Source organism: Cucurbita pepo, chromosome LG17 (genome assembly GCF_002806865.2).
Source record: "Cucurbita pepo subsp. pepo cultivar mu-cu-16 chromosome LG17, ASM280686v2, whole genome shotgun sequence".
Lineage (NCBI taxonomy): Eukaryota > Viridiplantae > Streptophyta > Magnoliopsida > Cucurbitales > Cucurbitaceae > Cucurbita > Cucurbita pepo.
In genome coordinates this window covers 152,938-172,889 of record NC_036654.1, presented here as the reverse complement: position 1 = coordinate 172,889, position 19,952 = coordinate 152,938, and the positions used below count along the sequence as shown (strand labels likewise).

Here is a 19,952-nt window from a genome sequence, read left to right as displayed (position 1 = left end):
GAGAGGAGTGTTCACGTTAAACACGAATATTATTCTCGTGATCATTTCCATTCGAATACGATCTTGCATCATTTTTTTACTTAGATATTCCTTATTAGAATCACATTTATTAGTCAAAATCAATTTTACAAAATTTCTATTTTCAAATATATCAAATAGCACCATAATATATTTTTTTTTTCCAGAAAAATACTCAGTACTCAAAAATAAAATTTTAAAATATCCATGTTGTATAATTGAGCTAAATAGATATGTGAAAGAAGGCTAAAACTTATCTAAAATATAAAAATTGCAAAATAAGTCGAATAATAAACTTCCTAGANCCATAATATATTTTTTTTTTTTCCAGAAAAATACTCAGTACTCAAAAATAAAATTTTAAAATATCCATGTTGTATAATTGAGCTAAATAGATATGTGAAAGAAGGCTAAAACTTATCTAAAATATAAAAATTGCAAAATAAGTCGAATAATAAACTTCCTAGAATGAATTCCAAGCCTAATACAAATGGGGCAAACAACCAGTAAGAGACTCAAACTTGAAAAGCCTACAAATAAATATCGCAAAAGTAAATTTTTGCAGCAAACAAGAAAATGATTATTGTATAACGTATTAATCATAATTCAATTGTTACAGAATAATCTCACTGTGGAAGCATAATCAATGGTAGCCTCACTACCTGAGGGAAGTTAGACGTGTGCACAACGAGGACTTCTGCCGAGTTATTGTCATCAAATGCAGAGGAAACTAACGTCACAATATCGACCGACCCCGAGTGTTAGAGCTGCAGAGGATGTTCCGAACGCTCAAATGTTATATCAATGAATTCAGCGGAGCCCCCGAGTTCGGTGATGCATGTAGCATCAGATCAGCATCTTCTAAATCCTTGGGTTGAATCGATAAGTCCTGTTTGAAAGCAAGTATATTTTGAACAACAATGAAATTATTCATGCCTATAAAACTTTGGAATGCGAAGGTAGACACAATATTCGTTATATCAAAATCTACGAACTAAATTGTTGATCTGGTACGAGATCGAAACACACTAAAACCTGGTAACATCCTCGGCATAATTAAGATTATAAATCCAAGAAAATGGCGTGAAAAACAAGTAAACAAATACCTGTGTCGGAATCAGCTGATGTTGTTGCTGATCTTGGACCACGGGATAGGCTTGTGGTTGCGACATTCTATAGTAGGGCTCTTTCAAGTCAAGTTTGCACGACGACGACTGAAGTATTCCTCCTTGCTCGGCACCAGGACCCCACATTTTGGCTATATAGCAATCTTAGTCAGTAAAAGCTCACAAGACAAACAACGAACAGAAAATACGAAAACGAAGAAGAAATCAACCTGATAGAGTCAAATGAATTGTGTAACTCTGAGCACTGTGAGCGACCATGTGAAGTCTGCCAGTAATTTCCTGTCCCGCCATGACGTAGAGCGGTTGAGAGAGGACGCAACGTAATTGGTACCAATGGGTCGTCGGAGCACCAGGGGCAGTGGTAAGCCACCTCTGCACAGTACTGTAGATAAAAGTGATTCATGAGCAGCCAAGTAGAAGGAAACTTATAGCATTCAAACTTGTTCTAGAGGAAAATAACCCCAATATTTACCTGCCATTAAATAATACATCAAACCAGCAGGCCAATCCATGCACTCTGGCACCCACAGTAGCAACGAATTTTAAAGGAATATCAATGTCATATAGTTCCTCTTCCTGAAATTAAGAGTGATTCTTCAGTCAGAACTCACGTAAAGACGATCCGAAAAGAAAATCAAAAGTAAACTTGAAGGCNCGATTCTTCAGTCAGAACTCGTGTAAAGACGATCCGAAAAGAAAATCAAAAGTAAACTTGAAGGCCATAAACAACGGAGAGGTTTGCATTTACAAGACAAAAATTCAAGTTCCTGTTCAAGAGGATAATACTACCTTAATATTTGTGAAGTCCAAAACATGAGATATTGAAGGGGCCACCAATAATCTTGAATCAAAAGCATCCACCACCGGCTGCATGATATATAAAACAGAATAGAACTAAGGATATTGTTGTACATCATGGTGAACAAATCCTCATTAAGCCATCATTTACAAATGGATTTTACTTCGTCATTATTCTGAAAATTCTAGAGTAACGAACAAGATCCAGATTCCAATTCTAAGTATATATATATATATATATTTGAACTCCAATCTAAATTACAAATGATTCTCAATTTCATTTTCAGATGTATAAATTATTCTCAATTTCATTTTCAAATATATGAAAGTGACGCACACCTGAGAAAAATAGCCTTGAAATGCTGACCCGTACAAGGCTGTCAAATCAACACCATAATAGTTTTGTTGCTGCCAAAAGAGAGCCTACATAAAAGAGTAACATATTAAGTTTATTCTATTTATTGTTATTTTGGACGGAAAATAGACAGTAGGAGAGACAAAAGGATATGCTTTAGTTATCATGATTAGCATGCACTGAATTGTTCAATAAGTCATGGGATTCCTCATTCACAACACATTGTATGCCATATAAAGCCAAAACGTGTGAAAGCTATAGCTAATATTTCTTTCTGCCAATTGTGTTTAGAAACTGATTCTTCAGATAATACATTGAAACTTGATTAATTATTGTTTACAAAAAATGTCCTTTAAAATGAAAGGTACCATGCCATGCCAAATTTTGCTTGATTGATATGGTTAGGGGAAGATATCGATATCAAATAGTAACGACCAAGAGTAAATTTCGACTTCTTATATTATTCTTTCAACTCTTCACATCCATCTTCATAAACATTCATGATTGAAGTCATTAGATTCAATATCAATGTAGCATTTTTTAAATAAGCTATAAATAACAGTGTAATATTTCCTCTCATTTTTCTAGAAGATAGAAACAGGGCATTTTCTGTAAAATGTGATGAATTTGAGAAAATTATCGAATCAAGACTTTCAGGACCGAAGTGAAAACAAGTTTATATTTCAGAGGCAGAAACTGTAATTTAGCACTGAGAAAATTGATTAAAAGTCTTACCTTATTAGCTACTTCAACAAATAGATATTCATCGCTGAAAGGTGCCATGTGAATCCTACACATGGAGAACATCTTAACTCATAAGAACACAAGATTATTTACAAACGATTCACTAGCAATTCAAATTAAAGAAATTAAGAACGTGAAGATGAAATTCAATAAACCATGATAATAAAATGAATTACAAGTGGAACTCGTCAAGTATTGGTATCAAAACGTCATATACAAATTTAAAACCATCTTTTTCTAAATGCATATGAGAAAATTGAAATACTATCTTAACTTCCAAACACAAAAGCCAAGAAAGGCGCCGACAAAAAAAAATTCCACTATCTGTTTACCTCCCTATAGTTGGGAACATCTTTCCATTTTGGTGCAAAAAACGATCCCTAGCAATCACATAAGATTCCAGCATTCTTTCATTGACCAATAGGGTGCCTACAGCAAAGAATGAAAATGAGGAATGGGGCTGAATTAAACTTGTTCTTGAGATCTCGGGAAACAGAAGGTCGTTATTAACTTTCAATTTTCTTTTCATTTGGGTGTTATACCTTTAAGTATTCAATTACAGCTCATCCAGGAGTGTTNCTTGAGATCTCGGGAAACAGAAAGTCGTTATTAACTTTCAATTTCTTTTCATTTGGGCGTTATACCTTTAAGTATTCAATTACAGCTCATCCAGGAGTGTTTACATATAAAATGGTGTATATAGCTAAAAGTTTTAGGATCGTCCAAAATTGCACAATCTTCCAGGATAATCTGAAAATGTACTACAATTTGACAATGGCTCTCACCCATTGGCTCTGATATTAAAATGTCTGCTTTCTCGGGCAATTCAACATCCTCGACTTTGCCTTTAATCACCTGAATTTCAAATTACATTGCATTACCAGAGAAGTAAATATAGGCAGANTATTAAAATGTCTGCTTTCTCGGGCAATTCAACATCCTCGACTTTGCCTTTAATCACCTGAGTTTCAAATTACATTGCATTACCAGAGAAGTAAATATAGGCAGATAACGATACTTCCAAGGAGTGAAAATAATATGATTTTTAAAAGAATTACAGTGATTCGTTGACTCAAGGCAGGGTTCCCAGCAATTAACACACGAGCATACTCAGCCATTTCAGATGCTTCCACAGCATAAACATGTTTTGCACCGGCCTGTTGAAGAATGAAAGCATAAGATCTCAAATTCAGTTACAGAACAGTTGAAGTGAATACATAAAGGAGTAATAACTAATTAAAGAAATATACATCAGATGTAACCAAGAGTACCTGAGCAGCAAATAAAGACAAAATACCACTACCAGCACCGACATCGACGACCACACGACCTGTGAAGTCAGCACGATTTTCCATCACAGCTGCGTAATATGTTCCTGAAACAGCACAAAACCACCAAAGTTACATACTATGTAACTCAGTTAAGATATTTAAACATTACTACATGGGCAGGTAACACATACACCAGTGTTTAGCAATACAAACATAATAAGATGGTTGAATTGGAAATTCAGAAATAAATCTATAAAATAAAATTGCAAGATAAGGCAACAGATAAATTATATAACCTGTCCTCACATAATCCTGCATCATATTTTGTTGATGTAAAAGTTGCCCATAGTAGTGGAAGTACATCTTAGCGGAAGATGATTCTATTTTATCATCAAACTTGCTTTTCAAGGAAGAAATGGTGCCATTTGGTAAATGGGTGCCTGGATGTAGAAAAAGGATAACTTGAGAAAACCATAAACAATAAAAACATCAACAAGTTTTTACATCAAGAGCAGCAACATTTTGGGAGAACTAAAGATCGCTACCTTGGACAATATCATCCTCCTTCCTCTTATCAAAAGCAGAATGAAATGCACTGCTCTCTTCCTCGTTCCTAAATTGAATGGTAACTCCTCTGGAATGTGATTTCTGTTTTAACAGTGAAACTATTCAACATCACAAGTAACGACCATTCGTTCTTCAACTAGCTAATTTGTAGAGATAGTAAATCACCATCGCAATGTGCAAATTTTTAGTTTGACATTATTAGCAAAAAACNGTAGTTTGACATTATTAACAAAAAACTACCATTCTTACCTCTTTACTCGTATCGTCTTTGGNTTAGTTTGACATTATTAGCAAAAAACTACCATTCTTACCTCTTTACTCGTATCGTCTTTGGATATGCACACTGACTGAACAGAGCCTAACCGAAATATCTGAAGACATAAAATACATGTCAATTAATCATATCATATTCTCCAAATAACTCGCTTGCTATTAAGTCACTGATGAACTCAAAAACTCATGCCAACAAGTTCCTGATATACTAAAGTATATATTTATATATTCTTAACACTCCTCTCAATGAAGTAGAATGTTAATTTCGAATCCAACACGAAAAAAATTGATCAATTCGGAAAATATGACAGTGCAAGAGTTGAACACACTTCCCCGTGATTTGATACCATAGTAAATCATCATTGAACTTAACTTCTAGATGCTTAGATTGTGGTATATATAATTTTTTTTAAGCACACTTTATAACACTCCATGATCATAAGAATGGTAAATGTAGGTTGATAATCTCCCTCGTGAAGCAAACCAAGAGTTCTTACTATGCACTCACTTTTCTAGTCAATAAATAATGCAAAATGGTAATATAAAAATAAAAATTAAAATTAAAAAAAAATAAAAATAAAAATAAAAATAAAAATAAAACTCTCTCGTATCTCTCTTCTTCGTTGCATCTAAACTCTCCCATACANCATGCACTCACTTTTCTAGTAATAAGTGGTGCAAAATGGTAAAAAAAAAAAAAAAAAATTTAAAAAAAACTCTCTCGTATCTCTCTTCTTCGTTGCATCTAAACTCTCCCATACACAAAAAGGCAAACTCATTACAAATAAAACAGAACCTGAGAAGTCCGAAGATCGAACGCTNTCCCATACACAAAAAGGCAAACTCATTACAAATAAAACAGAACCTGAGAAGTCCGAAGATCGAACGCTAAGTCATCGGAATCGGCCTCCTGCCGGAACCGAAGCTCCGCCGCGCCGGACTCGCCTCCGAATCGAGCAACCACCGGCGTCGACGAAGTGGACGAAGAAGACGTCGAAGTCGAAGAAGGAAGCTTAGAAATCGAAACCAAAGTGAACTCCTGATGCTCGTGATTTTGCCCTAAAGAGCCCTCCATTAATGCAAAACCTGAAGCCGAAAATTTGCCTCCACTCCAAAAAAAATGGAAAATACAGAGTCGAAGTTTCAGTAGCGAAAGCCGTACGGAGTAGAATTAGGGTTTCTGAGAAGGAGACGAAAAGGTTCTTGAAAATTTTGCAGGAACAGCCGCCCGGCAGAGAGAAAGAGAGAACTGAGTGGCATTAAAACTCTGAAGTTCGGTTTTTATACTCTTGCGTGTGTGCCGTACGAAGAGAGTTTTTCTTAATACGGTTCGAGATTTAATTCCATTTTATTAAATTAACCCTTTTTGTAATTTAAATTAGATTTCTAATTAATTTCTTACTAAAATTGATACTAATTCACTTAATAAAATGACGACACACAGTAATCTATATTAATTAAATTAATTTCAAATATCAACAAATTTTAATTTCATTTTAATGAATAATTAGACATTAAATTCAAGAGTAAATTCATCGTTTTTTAAATTTCAAAAAGCAAATAAAAACTAAATTTAGTGGTCACGTGCCATAAAAAAAAAAAGAGTGGTCACGTGCTTCTGGGTTTTACTTCAATGTGGAACGCTGACACGTATGTTTGGATTGTACGCCATCGATATTTTAGATTCAGGAACCACGTGTCGATTAGAGATACAATCTAGTGCTTTTGTGGGTCCTTCCCAGATTTGGAAGATTAGATAGATTTTTTCTCGTTGAGTGCCACGAGTCTTCATCGTAGTAATTTAATCCTAAAATATTAGTCCATTCCAAGACCGTTGATCATTGGACCCAAATTAGGGCTAAGTCCAAAAATTCATTGAGTGAGTGACGTTGACCAAAAATTCAAATCCAAATGTCAACCTTAATGTCAGAATTGTTGCTCTCAAGATGTTGATTTATATTTTTTTAATTCAATGTGTATAATGAAAAATTCAATTATCAATTAGTAATATGTATTAATATATTTTTTTTAATAATTTAATATCAAAAACATAATATTTATATTTTAAGATCCATAACCATTCAACTCGTATCGTAATTTTTTTATTTTTTTTGTTTAATATACATAAGAAATTTAATTAAATTTTTGCAATATTTTTTCGAATATTCGAATATTACGGTAAAAAAAGGAACTATAAAATGAGATTCGACAATTAGCGGGGGAGTTTAAATAGGCGTCAATGAAACGACAACCATCGATACGTTATGCGTGGCGAGATTCTTCGAGGAAGCGAAACAAAACGACACATCGGCTCCTAATATAGTGGACCCCACACGCTGTAATTTTCCAGAACGTTTTTTTATCAGTGACCNGCTAAGTCATCGGAATCGGCCTCCTGCCGGAACCGAAGCTCCGCCGCGCCGGACTCGCCTCCGAATCGAGCAACCACCGGCGTCGACGAAGTGGACGAAGAAGACGTCGAAGTCGAAGAAGGAAGCTTAGAAATCGAAACCAAAGTGAACTCCTGATGCTCGTGATTTTGCCCTAAAGAGCCCTCCATTAATGCAAAACCTGAAGCCGAAAATTTGCCTCCACTCCAAAAAAAATGGAAAATACAGAGTCGAAGTTTCAGTAGCGAAAGCCGTACGGAGTAGAATTAGGGTTTCTGAGAAGGAGACGAAAAGGTTCTTGAAAATTTTGCAGGAACAGCCGCCCGGCAGAGAGAAAGAGAGAACTGAGTGGCATTAAAACTCTGAAGTTCGGTTTTTATACTCTTGCGTGTGTGCCGTACGAAGAGAGTTTTTCTTAATACGGTTCCAGATTTAATTCCATTTTATTAAATTAACCCTTTTTGTAATTTAAATTAGATTTCTAATTAATTTCTTACTAAAATTGATACTAATTCACTTAATAAAATGACGACACACAGTAATCTATATTAATTAAATTAATTTCAAATATCAACAAATTTTAATTTCATTTTAATGAATAATTAGACATTAAATTCAAGAGTAAATTCATCGTTTTTTAAATTTCAAAAAGCAAATAAAAACTAAATTTAGTGGTCACGTGCCATAAAAAAAAAAAGAGTGGTCACGTGCTTCTGGGTTTTACTTCAATGTGGAACGCTGACACGTATGTTTGGATTGTACGCCATCGATATTTTAGATTCAGGAACCACGTGTCGATTAGAGATACAATCTAGTGCTTTTGTGGGTCCTTCCCAGATTTGGAAGATTAGATAGATTTTTTCTCGTTGAGTGCCACGAGTCTTCATCGTAGTAATTTAATCCTAAAATATTAGTCCATTCCAAGACCGTTGATCATTGGACCCAAATTAGGGCTAAGTCCAAAAATTCATTGAGTGAGTGACGTTGACCAAAAATTCAAATCCAAATGTCAACCTTAATGTCAGAATTGTTGCTCTCAAGATGTTGATTTATATTTTTTTAATTCAATGTGTATAATGAAAAATTCAATTATCAATTAGTAATATGTATTAATATATTTTTTTTAATAATTTAATATCAAAAACATAATATTTATATTTTAAGATCCATAACCATTCAACTCGTATCGTAATTTTTTTATTTTTTTTGTTTAATATACATAAGAAATTTAATTAAATTTTTGCAATATTTTTTCGAATATTCGAATATTACGGTAAAAAAAGGAACTATAAAATGAGATTCGACAATTAGCGGGGGAGTTTAAATAGGCGTCAATGAAACGACAACCATCGATACGTTATGCGTGGCGAGATTCTTCGAGGAAGCGAAACAAAACGACACATCGGCTCCTAATATAGTGGACCCCACACGCTGTAATTTTCCAGAACGTTTTTTTATCAGTGACCAATAGCAAAGCATGCACTGGGCCGCCACTTGATCAATTAACTTGTGAATTTGCTTTGACTCTCTTGATACTCTAATATTTCGCCACGTGTCCATCATTCAAAAGTAGGAAATTAGTTGTGATTTTGAATATTTTTTAAATAATAAATAATTTTCAATTTTCACAAATTATTCAACTTTTTTTAAAAAATCGAAAATACCATTCATAATTAAAATACTAAAAAATATTTGATTTTTTGTTTTAATTTAAACATTAAAATAATGGAAATTAACTATATTTTTTTTTTAATTTGAAGAGTTTAAGGAATATATTATTTTAATTTTATCTTTATTATATAGTTTGATTTCTAAGCTTTTGACTCCACTTTATCTAATTCCAATGCACAAAAGGTGGAAAAATGCAAAACGGCATGCAACAATTCAAACGGGCGAATTCAAATTTAAAATTAAAAAAAGAAAAGAGTTTATTTGCAAAAGCAAGAAAACCATGAAGTGGGTCCCACAACGATGTGGTAGTGGACCAGCAAAACATTGACGGACGCTAAAATAACAGGGATATGCATAACCCGCTTAGTGACCGTCAAGCAAAATAGCTAAAGGCCTTCAGTGACAGCCATGTGACGCTAACTCATTAGCTTTGATTATGTTGCCTGCTTGTTAATCAGTCTTCGTCCGACGTTCACATGCTTAGATTTTCGCTTGTACTTTTTTATTTTCTTAAAACAAAAAATTAATTCTTTATTTTATAAATAAAATTAGATTTTAGAGTTTTTTTTTTTTTTTAATTTATTTGCTTGAGTAAACCCATGGAAATAATAATGATGCTTTGATAAACAGTTTTTTCTTTCTTTTAGGTGATCAAGGAATATGTAATTTAAAAAAAAAAATTAAAATAATTGATCATTTTTGGCAAGTTAGAACATTGTTTCCAGATTCAATAATAACAATAATGTAAGAAGAAAAAATCTGCATCACAACAATTCAACAAAACAAAATAAATAAAATAAACGAATAGAATATGATTTATAATGAATAAATGATCATGAACAAATAAAGAACTCAGATGATGGCCCCTGCAGATTCAGCAAGATCCACCAGAAATTTACAGAAATACTGTGTTGCTTCCTACCACTGTATTACCAATTGCAAACAAGAACAGTTATCTCTGGATAAAACAGAATCAGCGCAAAAAAACTCATAGACGATTCAGAGAAACTGATGTAAACTACATTTGCAATCCTCTGTATGGATCTTATTACTCAAATCGAATTGTATATTCAGTATAAACACACGAAGAACTAACCGGTAGAATACGACGATGATTCTAAATCCAAAAAAGATTTTGGTGAGAAATTAACTCCGGCAGCGAGTAATGGCGTTGCAACCGCGTCTGTAAGGATTGGCCTGAGCGCCAGGCTGGCAGTTGTAGTAAGAAGCACCGCGGCGAGAGCAAGGAACGCTGTTCCTTTTCAAAGCGCCATAGCTCAGGTAGCGAGAAGACGCTAGAATTCGGCGATTGATCTCAGAGTCCATCTCGAACTCCATTCCGAAGGCGGAATCATTGTCATCTCCGGCGAGAAAGCATTCAGCGATGGAGCCTCTGCACTTGGATTCAGCCGGAACGAAGAGGAGTTTGTCACCGCCGGAGAAATCGACGGCCATCGCCGATGAGAGCAAAAAGTGAGCAGCGATAATGGCGGAGGCCGCGAGGAAGGAAAAAACGCGTGAGATTTCCATTTGGAGGCTCTGTTGGTTTCGAGAGGAACGAAGCGAGAGTGGTGCGTGAATATAATGTGAAGGCTCGTAGAGAAATACCCCCGCTTTGTCTATTAATTACGATATTGCCACTTAACCTTCACACGCTTTTCGCCTTTAATTTTCTGTTTTTTTCCTTTATGTGAATGTGAAGAAGTTTATTGCGACCCACTAATAATTAGGCTCTTCGCCTTAAATTTGCCTTGCAATTGTTGGCTGCCTATTAAAATAATAATAATAAATAATAATTGTTGCCGGCCACAGCCGAAAATCATCAAATAAAATAAATAAAACCACCATTTTTTTTAATAAATTTTTATACTAAATATTAAGTATTCTTTAAAAACACGTCTACTAAGTGAACTAATGTTCTACATTGGTTGAGGAGGAGAACAAACACCATTTATAAGTCTGAAAAACTTCCCCTAGAAAGGCTTGAGGGGAAGTTCGAGAGGGAAAGCTTAAAAAAAACAATATCTGCCAGTGGTGGATCTGAAACGTTACAATATATATAAGAAATATAAAACATTAAATGAAATTGTATGTATATATATATAGAGAGGAACAACATCAAGAACATGAATTTATCTTATAAAAACACGAAGAAAAAAAAAATGATAAATAAATTTTTTAACTTGTGATTTGATTTTAACGGTGTTTATAAAATTTAAATCTCAAACATTTATCGCACATACCTTTAGTAAATATATTATTTAATAAAATATCAATTTTATTTTTCTTTATCATTTTTCAAAAAACCATACGTGAGTATAGCACTAATCTCGTATTAACTATATAATGCTTTAAACTTTAATCAATATTTAAAATTATGTTAAATTGAACCAAAGTTTACACGGTATATATTAAATATTTATAGATGTTGAATTATAATATAATATAATTCGGACATTAAATTTTAGAAACTATTACTATTTTAATCAAAAAAATGCAAATACAACTCAAGTTGGGAAGTAATTTTATACGAAAAATTAAATATTTTATTGAAGAAATACGAGTTTAAATAAAGATTATTAAAATAATAAATGATAAAATACACATTTGGTATGTTGTTTTTAAATGTTAAAAGTTTGTCCTTATATTTTTTTATAAAACTTTTTAAATAGTTTGTGTAGTTTGATAAAAAAATATATATATATTTAAACTTTTATAATAAATTATAGTTTTTAGATTTCAATTTTATAATTCAATTAAATTTTAAAAATAAAAATTAAAAATACGATTTAGCGTTTGAGTTAAGTATGAAACTCCAAATTATTGTTTGTTTTTTTTTTTTTAATGCAGCAAAGAATTATGATAAAACAAAAATAAAATTGCGAAAAATAATGATCTGTTTCGTGTATGGATAGTAATGCCAGTTAAGAGGACAGCAAATCGTGACAGGGAGAGGCAATCAGGTGCAAGTGGGTCCAGATTTTTCTGGGAATGTAAGGACACGTGTTCAAGTCTAATTCGCTGTACTTTTTACGTCAATTTTTTTTATTTGTAATGACATTTAAGGAAAAATTGGTCGACAAAAAAGAAAAATGGTAATAATAAATGGAAAATTTGCAAAAGGTGAAGTAAGCGCGTGGTAATTTAAGAAGTTTTGTGGTGTCAAACGTCAGCAAAAGGTGTGGTAATTAATAAGGAAAACTTGTATTCCCGGCTGTATGCGTGAGCAATGTGCTGAGTCGACGTGTATACATTTAGAAAAAATTAATTACTAAAATAATAAAATCAAAATATATATATATATATATATAAATTTACTATATTACCCTAATTTTCATAAATATTTAAAAACTAGTCCTATAATAAAAATATTTGTAATATTGGACGAGAAAATAATAGCGTGAAATTACATTGGAGTGATTAAGATGCTTGTATGTTGAATTAATATTTTAATATTTAGTAAATGTCAATGTAATATACGAATTTTTAAAAGAATATGAATATATTTTAAAACAATATGTAAAATTAATGATATTTAAAATATTGTATCAAAAAATACCATAATCTATAATTGAAGTGAATAGCTTGAAATAAATGTTGAAATAGTAAATATCTGCTAGCGGTGGATTTGAGGCGTTATAAATGATATCAGAGACAAACATCGGACTATGTGCCAACCTTCTCGTTGTGTGTCAGTAAGGACACTGGGCCCCAAAGGAGGGTGGATTTGGGGGCGGTCCCACATCGATGTGAGGAAGGAAAGAGTCCCAGCGAGGACATTGAGCCCCGAAGGGGGGTGGATTGTGATGTCTTACATTGGTTGGAGAGGAGAACAAACACCATTTATAAAGGTGTGGAAACGTTTCACTGAGGGAAAGGCTGAAAGGAAAAGCCCAAAGAAGACAATATCGCGGTGGATGTGGAGCGTTACAATTTCATGAAAGCAAATTTTCATGCCATAAAAATGATTTTAAATAATTAAAAATATGTTTTTTTTAAAATGATTTTTAATACGAAAAAAAGTTTTTAATTGTTAAATCACCTCTAAACTCTTGATGGCCCGTCACGGCCCAACTAAGATGCCTCTTCACAAAACAACATAGAGCTCAACAGTATTGGGCCGCATAAGCAGGCCCACAAAAGGCTCATATATAAAGCCACTAGGGTTTAAGCGAGCATTTCACCGTATTTCCTCTTCTTCGAATTTCCCCTCCCGCAGCGGTTGGCCGACAGGTATTTTCTCTCTTCTCGACCTCTATTCCTCTCGAATCTATAATTCTTTGTTTCTTCTTGCGTTTTGTTCGTAGTCTTTCTCGCTTCAAGTTTCCAATCATCAACCGGCAGTATCTCTACTTCCTACTGTCTTCATTTAAATTGAAACGAGTACATGTAAATCTGATACTGAATGTTCTTATTTTCTTGTTTTAGTTTACTTTCGATTGATTTTAAACGTTCGTAGTTTACTTTCTTCTTGCGTTTTGTTCGTAGTTTTTCACGCTTCAAGTTTCTAGTCATCAACCGGCAGTTTCTCTACTTCCTACTGTCTTCATTTAAATTGAAACGAGTACATGTAAATCGGACACTGAATGTTCTTATTTTCGCGTTTTAGTTCACTTTCGATTGATTTAAAACGTTCGTAGTTTACTTTCGTAGTTCTTCACGCTTCTAGTTTAAACGTTCGTTCATTCACAAATGGATTATATATATTCTGCGTCTCAATGCGTCATTTCTTTACTTAAGCAGGTTTGTCTCTAGTTCAAATTAAGTTGCCGAATCCAAAATGCAGAACGAGGAGGGAAAGATCACCGAGCTTTACATTCCTAGGAAGTGGTGAGTAGCGTTGTCTGAACTCTTACGTTGTATTCATTTTCATTTTCTACTATTTGCATTTTGGTTTCTAACTTTTTCAGAACGTCGTTGTGGCATCTGATTTCAGCTCTGCGACAAACAGACTTATCACTTCAAAGGACCATGCCTCGGTTCAGATTAACGTCGGTCACTTAGATGAGAATGGCATCTACACGGGCCAGTTCTCCACTTTCGCACTCTGCGGTTACATCCGTGCTCAGGTTCGATTTCAATAATAATTTCCGTAAATGTTTTTTCGTTTGTCTATAATATAAAAGTTGGCTGCACGTTTATTCTTCTTTTCGTGTGATTTCTGGTTATGTAGTACGGTAGATTAGGATATTAGTGGCTGCTTCACCGAGTTAAAAGCATTTTCGTATTTGAATTGCTTTCTCTATGGTCGTACTTTTCGTTTATTTACCTGTCTGAAATGTTGTTAATCGGCATTATTTAGATTTAATCTCATAGGTTTTCTCTGATTCCTTTAGAGCTTTCAGACAACACATTTTTTTCCTTACTAATTTTTCTTTGTTTAATTTAGAATTCGGTCATAGGATTAAGCTTGCTGTTAATTACGTAACTTTTGATTATATAGTGGCTGCTTCACCGACATAGAAAGCCTTTTCTTATTTGAATTTCTGTCTGTATACCTTCTCGAATTGTTGTGAATGATTTCATGGAATCTTCTGCACTTGTCGATTCTTAATTTTTTTTCCTTTTGATAGTATTTACTGTCTTGGAATTTTTTCGCGACTATCATAGATATATAGGTAACTAGCTATAATCATATATGCTCGCACGGTAGTTGGAAAATATGACTTTTTTTATAGATCTTTTAACTATGTTTTTTCTCCCATAGGTTAGGCTGAAATATTTGTCGAGTTGCTAATTATTGTATATCTTTGTTTAACACATCAAAAAATATATTAGTAGTTAAATTTTTAGTTTTCTACTTTTGAAAGTTGAACTTGTTTTCCAATTTTGTCGTTCTTTAGTTGAACTTTTTGAATAACTTTTGAAACAAACATGTTCATATTTGTTGGATATTTGTAAACATGCATTATTATCAACATTTGGTTGGATTTGATTCTTCAAATAGTTTTGTATAACGTTACAAGTTTTGCTACCTCTCAACTGTCGTATTTCATATCAAAATGTATAAGGATAATTTTATGTCTAAAAATAGTGATTTTTCATAAGAATGATGAAATATGTATGTATGTATATGGTAAGAGTTATGTTATAAAGCGGTTTATATTGAAGTGCCATGTCGTGTACGTCTTTTAAAGCTTGTCGTCCACGTGTTCAACCATGCTTGTTTGTCTTTAATTGTGCTGCCATTTATATTTGAATGTCGAGTTGGATTTCACTTTTGGATGCTCATCGGCATCCCATTTTCTCTTTGATTGGAGCTTTGAATAAAATATGTTGATTTTTTGTTTATTGGATTTTTGTATTTTGACATTGCATTGATTTCTTATTATCCGAGTTCTTTTAGAGTAGTTGGCGAAGAATGTTGTAGGGTTTAGTCACGTCATGAAACTCATTCAATTAACAAATATCCTTAGTAATGTTTTGAATTAGATATTTATATGTCATAGCATTAGTGTTGTTTTTTCAGCGAGTTCTATTAGAGTAGTTTGTGAGGAAAGTTTTAGTTTTTAGTCACTTAACGAAATTTTCAAGAGAAACAACTTTACTTTGCGAAATTTGTTCATTAAATGAAAATTTAAAATAAGATTTATCAAGTTCCAACTATTAATTTATTAAAAAAAAACCAATGTTAAGATGGTTTTCTAATTTTTAATTCAGTAGATCTCTCTCTCTATATATATACACACATACACACACATATTTTGACGAAGAAAGTAGATTTATGGAGGGGTTTAAGTTTTACGGTTAACATGAAAATTGAAGTCTTCGTGGGTTATATTTAACAGGGAGATGCGGACAGCGCTTTGGACAGGTTGTGGCAGAAGAAGAAAGTAGAAGTTCGCCAACAGTAGGAAATGCAATATTTTCCTCTACTTCGAGATTTTATATTTAAGATGTTAGCTATATTGCAAATTATGAATGATGAGAGCCTCCCGCGTTTATGTTTTGATGAATGCTTCTAAAGTTGTGTTTGTTGGATTATTACTTCAGAGAAGTTAGTTTTTGATGATTTATTAGTTTATTCATATTTGACTTTTTCATTCAATTAATTTAGAATTATAACATTTTTTTTAATAAAGAAGGTAAGAAGAATAATAATCATTCAAATGTCTTTGAAAATACAATTTTGAAATAAGTTGATTCAAAAATATATATGCTTACAGTTTTCATCCTTAACTCGTGAAACAGTGAAAATACAATTTTGAAATAAGATATTCATAAATATATTTGCTTACAATTTTCATCCTTTAACTCGTGAAACAGTGAAGCTCACTCGTACAAGAATAAAGTTTAATTGCATCGTTAGCTCCCTTATAATGTCTAAAAAGTTTCTACTAATACTAATTTTTCTTTCTAGCAAGTCTTTAAACTAATGATTATATTAAAAAAATCTTCAATATTTAAAAAACTGATGTTGGAACAGTTGAAAAGTCAATGATTTATTACCTGTAATTCAATTTTGTCTAATAGTTAAATCTTTTTGATAAAATTTCAAAAATTGAAATTTTAATTTAACAAAAAGCTTAAATTTTGAACCACAAAGTATGAAACCACTATTTAAGATTTCAACCTAAAGTAAGCTTCATTCATCTACAGAAACGTAAAACATGCATTTTTTTATCACATAAAACATGCTTAAAACATGAGATTCCGGTAAGGAATTATTAAATGTATAAAACAGAAATAAAAAAAATTAAATCTTATTTAACCACTATTTGATTTTATAAANGTTAGAAAGAGAAGATTGAGTCATTGAAGTCGAAGTAACTTCTAGGATATGTCTATGTTTTCACTCGGCAACTCCATTTTGTTCCGAAGTACAGACCACAAACTTTTTTATGCTGAATACCATGAGTTAGAAGGTAAAAACCAAGGGAATTATTGACAAACTCCCCCGTCACTCCGAAGTGTTTAAATAAGAGTAGACAAAAGATTTTCAACAAGAGGTCTAAAGGATTCAAAATATGAACAACATCAGATTTGTGTAGTAGGTAGTCGAGCCAGGTCTCCAGACATCAGTATGAACGAGTTCTAAAGGGAAGCAAAGAAACAAAAATTGAAGATTTAAAGTCCTTTTACGCAGCTTGCCTTGAAGATATGGATAAAAGACACACTTAGAATCAAAAGAGGAAGACAAATTCATGGATTTAAGAACAGAACTAAGTATAGGACACTACGATGGCCTGACTAGTTTATGCTAGACTGAAGTTGATGTTCTGTTCCAACATGAACGATACTAAGTGGACTTGGAAAGGAAGCATATTTTGCAGGATGAATAGGATAAAGGCCATTAATGTTGGGACCTCGGTGAAGAATCTTGCTCGAAGACTTGTCCTAAAGGAGGAAAAAGCCATTTTCGGAAATTATAATATAATTTTTGTCAGCACACAAGCGATTAACAGAGAGAAGATTGGAAGAAATGAGAGGAACTCGATTAAGATCAAGAAGTTTTAAGGGAGTTGGAAGAATAGCACGACCTGAATTTATTAAGAGGGATTGACCATTGCCTACAGGCTACAGCTACTTGTTCCTCTCCATACCATTCATTTGCAACAGAAAAATTATTTAAATCGGAAGTAACACGNTTACAGCTACTTGTTCCTCTCCATACTATTCATTTGCAACAGAAAAATTATTTAAATCGGAAGTAACACGATGGAAGAATTGGAAACAGTAGATGTATTTGCAACAACATTTTAGTTCTTCGTAACCACCATAGCAACAAGCTGAAATGGTGGATGTGGACCTTGGAAGCTGTTGTTCATGCGATTCTAATAAATCAATATGGGACTCCAACCGTCCTCAACACATAATTTGTATCTTTGAGGCTGTTTGATTCAACTAAAATTTATTAGAAGAATCTTGAGGANATAACAAATCAATATGGGACTCCAACCGTCCTCAACACATAATTTGTANCTAATAAATCAATATGGGACTCCAACCGTCCTCAACACATAATTTGTATCTTTGAGGCTGTTTGATTCAACTAAAATTTATTAGAAGAATCTTGAGGAGGACCAGAACCTCGACCAACTTCCGTAGGGCATATAATTTCCAGGTTTAACCCAATTACCACGTCCTCTACAATTATCACATCAGTTACGATAGACACTAGGATTAGATTCAGATTTCTTAGAGGATCCTGTTCGAGTAAGAAGAGTAGCCGGTGAAGAAAATTCTGGTTACGCTTAAACTATATCCCGATGGCAGATTCCTCAATGACAAGAAGAACAAGAAGTTCATCAAAAGAAACAAAGTACGATCACGTACGTAAAGATGTACGAAATGTATTATATTCAATAGGCATCCCTTTTAAAGCATAGATTGACAAAATTGGCACGCGAGGTTGAAGAATAGTGTTTTTCTAGAGTTTCCTACATCTGACATGATGTTTCACGGCCAACGACATACGCAAGGGCTGGAGGCGATAACGTAGTGTTGATAAGAATCATGAGTGCATGTGATGTGGTAATCTTCAGACAGAGGATTTGCTTAGAGGAAGTTCTATCGAAAAGTATGTGGCAGTAGTCTGGAACTAAGATTGTTGAGGCGAAGGTTCGAGGAATCCAGTCATACGGATACAAGATTACAAATGTTTGAAAGGACAAAAATCGGTGAACGCATGTCACGATCGGTGGAATCAACTATAGCAAAGGAATGAACGAAGATGACAAGTGGAAACGAACCAGACGCGTGGAAGAAGGATCAAACGACATTATTCACAAAAAAAAAAAAAAAAAAAAAAAAAAAAAAAAAAAAAAAAAAAAAAAAAAAAAAAAAAAAAAAAAAAAAGCAACTAAGCTTTGATATGGTTTTCATAGAACGATTACTATGCACAAGAGGCAAGTAAGATGATGAAACATTAGTATTAACTGGAGCAGGCCGAATAGCATCAGTTGCAACAATATCAACACAAGGATCTTAAACATCAGTTACCATATGTGATCCACTAGTCAACTCAGTGGCTGCAGAAGTGTTAGCAAGAACAGCAGAGTGGGAAATTCAAAATTAATAACATCAGTGGTAATTTGGTAGGAGGAAAAAAAGTGAATAACGAAGATGATAAGTACAGAGAAAAAAAAAAAATGAAGAAGAAAGGATAAAGAGTTCCATTGTGGACATGTCTAGATGTTGTAACACAGATATCCCTCAAAGTCTTTAGGATAACGAAGTAAAACGAAACAGGTTCTTTTGGGCTGAAGTGTAGGCCCTAAGAAGTGTATATATAACAGACACAACGAACGGTTTAAGTACTGTATAATCGAGTGGCTTACGAAAAAGAAGCTCAAAAGAATATTTATTATTGAGAGTTGGTACAGGAAGACGATTGATTAAAAAGACAGCAGCAGCAAAAGCAAAAGGCAAAAAGTTGTTAGAAAGAGAAGATTGAGTCATTGAAGTCGAAGTAACTTCTAGGATATGTCTATGTTTTCACTCGGCAACTCCATTTTGTTCCGAAGTACAGACCACAAACTTTTTTATGCTGAATACCATGAGTTAGAAGGTAAAAACCAAGGGAATTATTGACAAACTCCCCCGTCACTCCGAAGTGTTTAAATAAGAGTAGACAAAAGATTTTCAACAAGAGGTCTAAAGGATTCAAAATATGAACAACATCAGATTTGTGTAGTAGGTAGTCGAGCCAGGTCTCCAGACATCAGTATGAACGAGTTCTAAAGGGAAGCAAAGAAACAAAAATTGAAGATTTAAAGTCCTTTTACGCAGCTTGCCT

The 19,952-nt window shown here is 33.3% G+C and overlaps 3 protein-coding genes across 4 annotated transcripts; 1 reads left to right on the top strand and 2 right to left on the bottom strand.

Moving 5' to 3' along the window:
- Positions 1-453: 453 nt before the first annotated feature.
- LOC111779283 (probable histone-arginine methyltransferase 1.4) lies at positions 454-7,878 on the bottom strand. Of its 2 annotated transcripts, XM_023659401.1 has the most exons (16): positions 7,529-7,878; positions 5,950-5,974; positions 5,192-5,251; positions 4,859-4,961; positions 4,610-4,753; positions 4,314-4,417; positions 4,101-4,199; positions 3,828-3,897; positions 3,375-3,471; positions 3,034-3,088; positions 2,283-2,366; positions 1,935-2,012; positions 1,618-1,721; positions 1,355-1,527; positions 1,125-1,276; positions 454-907 (listed from the first exon to the last, which is right to left on the bottom strand). In XM_023659401.1, the coding sequence occupies exons 1-16, from the start codon at positions 7,711-7,713 to the stop codon at positions 815-817; spliced, it is 1,626 nt and encodes a 541-aa protein (XP_023515169.1). In that variant the 5' UTR covers positions 7,714-7,878; the 3' UTR covers positions 454-814. The 2 variants fall into 2 exon arrangements, with proteins under 2 accessions (XP_023515169.1, XP_023515168.1); XM_023659400.1 differs by lacking the exons at positions 5,950-5,974; positions 7,529-7,878 and adding an exon at positions 6,019-6,393.
- Positions 7,879-10,006: 2,128 nt separating this feature from the next.
- Positions 10,007-10,776, bottom strand: LOC111778879 (protein RALF-like 33). The gene has a single exon (XM_023658879.1). The coding sequence runs from the start codon at positions 10,742-10,744 to the stop codon at positions 10,361-10,363; it is 384 nt and encodes a 127-aa protein (XP_023514647.1). The 5' UTR covers positions 10,745-10,776; the 3' UTR covers positions 10,007-10,360.
- Positions 10,777-13,379: 2,603 nt separating this feature from the next.
- LOC111778140 (40S ribosomal protein S21-2-like) lies at positions 13,380-16,242 on the top strand. Its single transcript, XM_023657806.1, has 4 exons — positions 13,380-13,447; positions 13,958-14,044; positions 14,151-14,283; positions 16,003-16,242. The coding sequence occupies exons 2-4, from the start codon at positions 13,995-13,997 to the stop codon at positions 16,066-16,068; spliced, it is 249 nt and encodes an 82-aa protein (XP_023513574.1). The 5' UTR covers positions 13,380-13,447; positions 13,958-13,994; the 3' UTR covers positions 16,069-16,242.
- Positions 16,243-19,952: the final 3,710 nt, after the last annotated feature.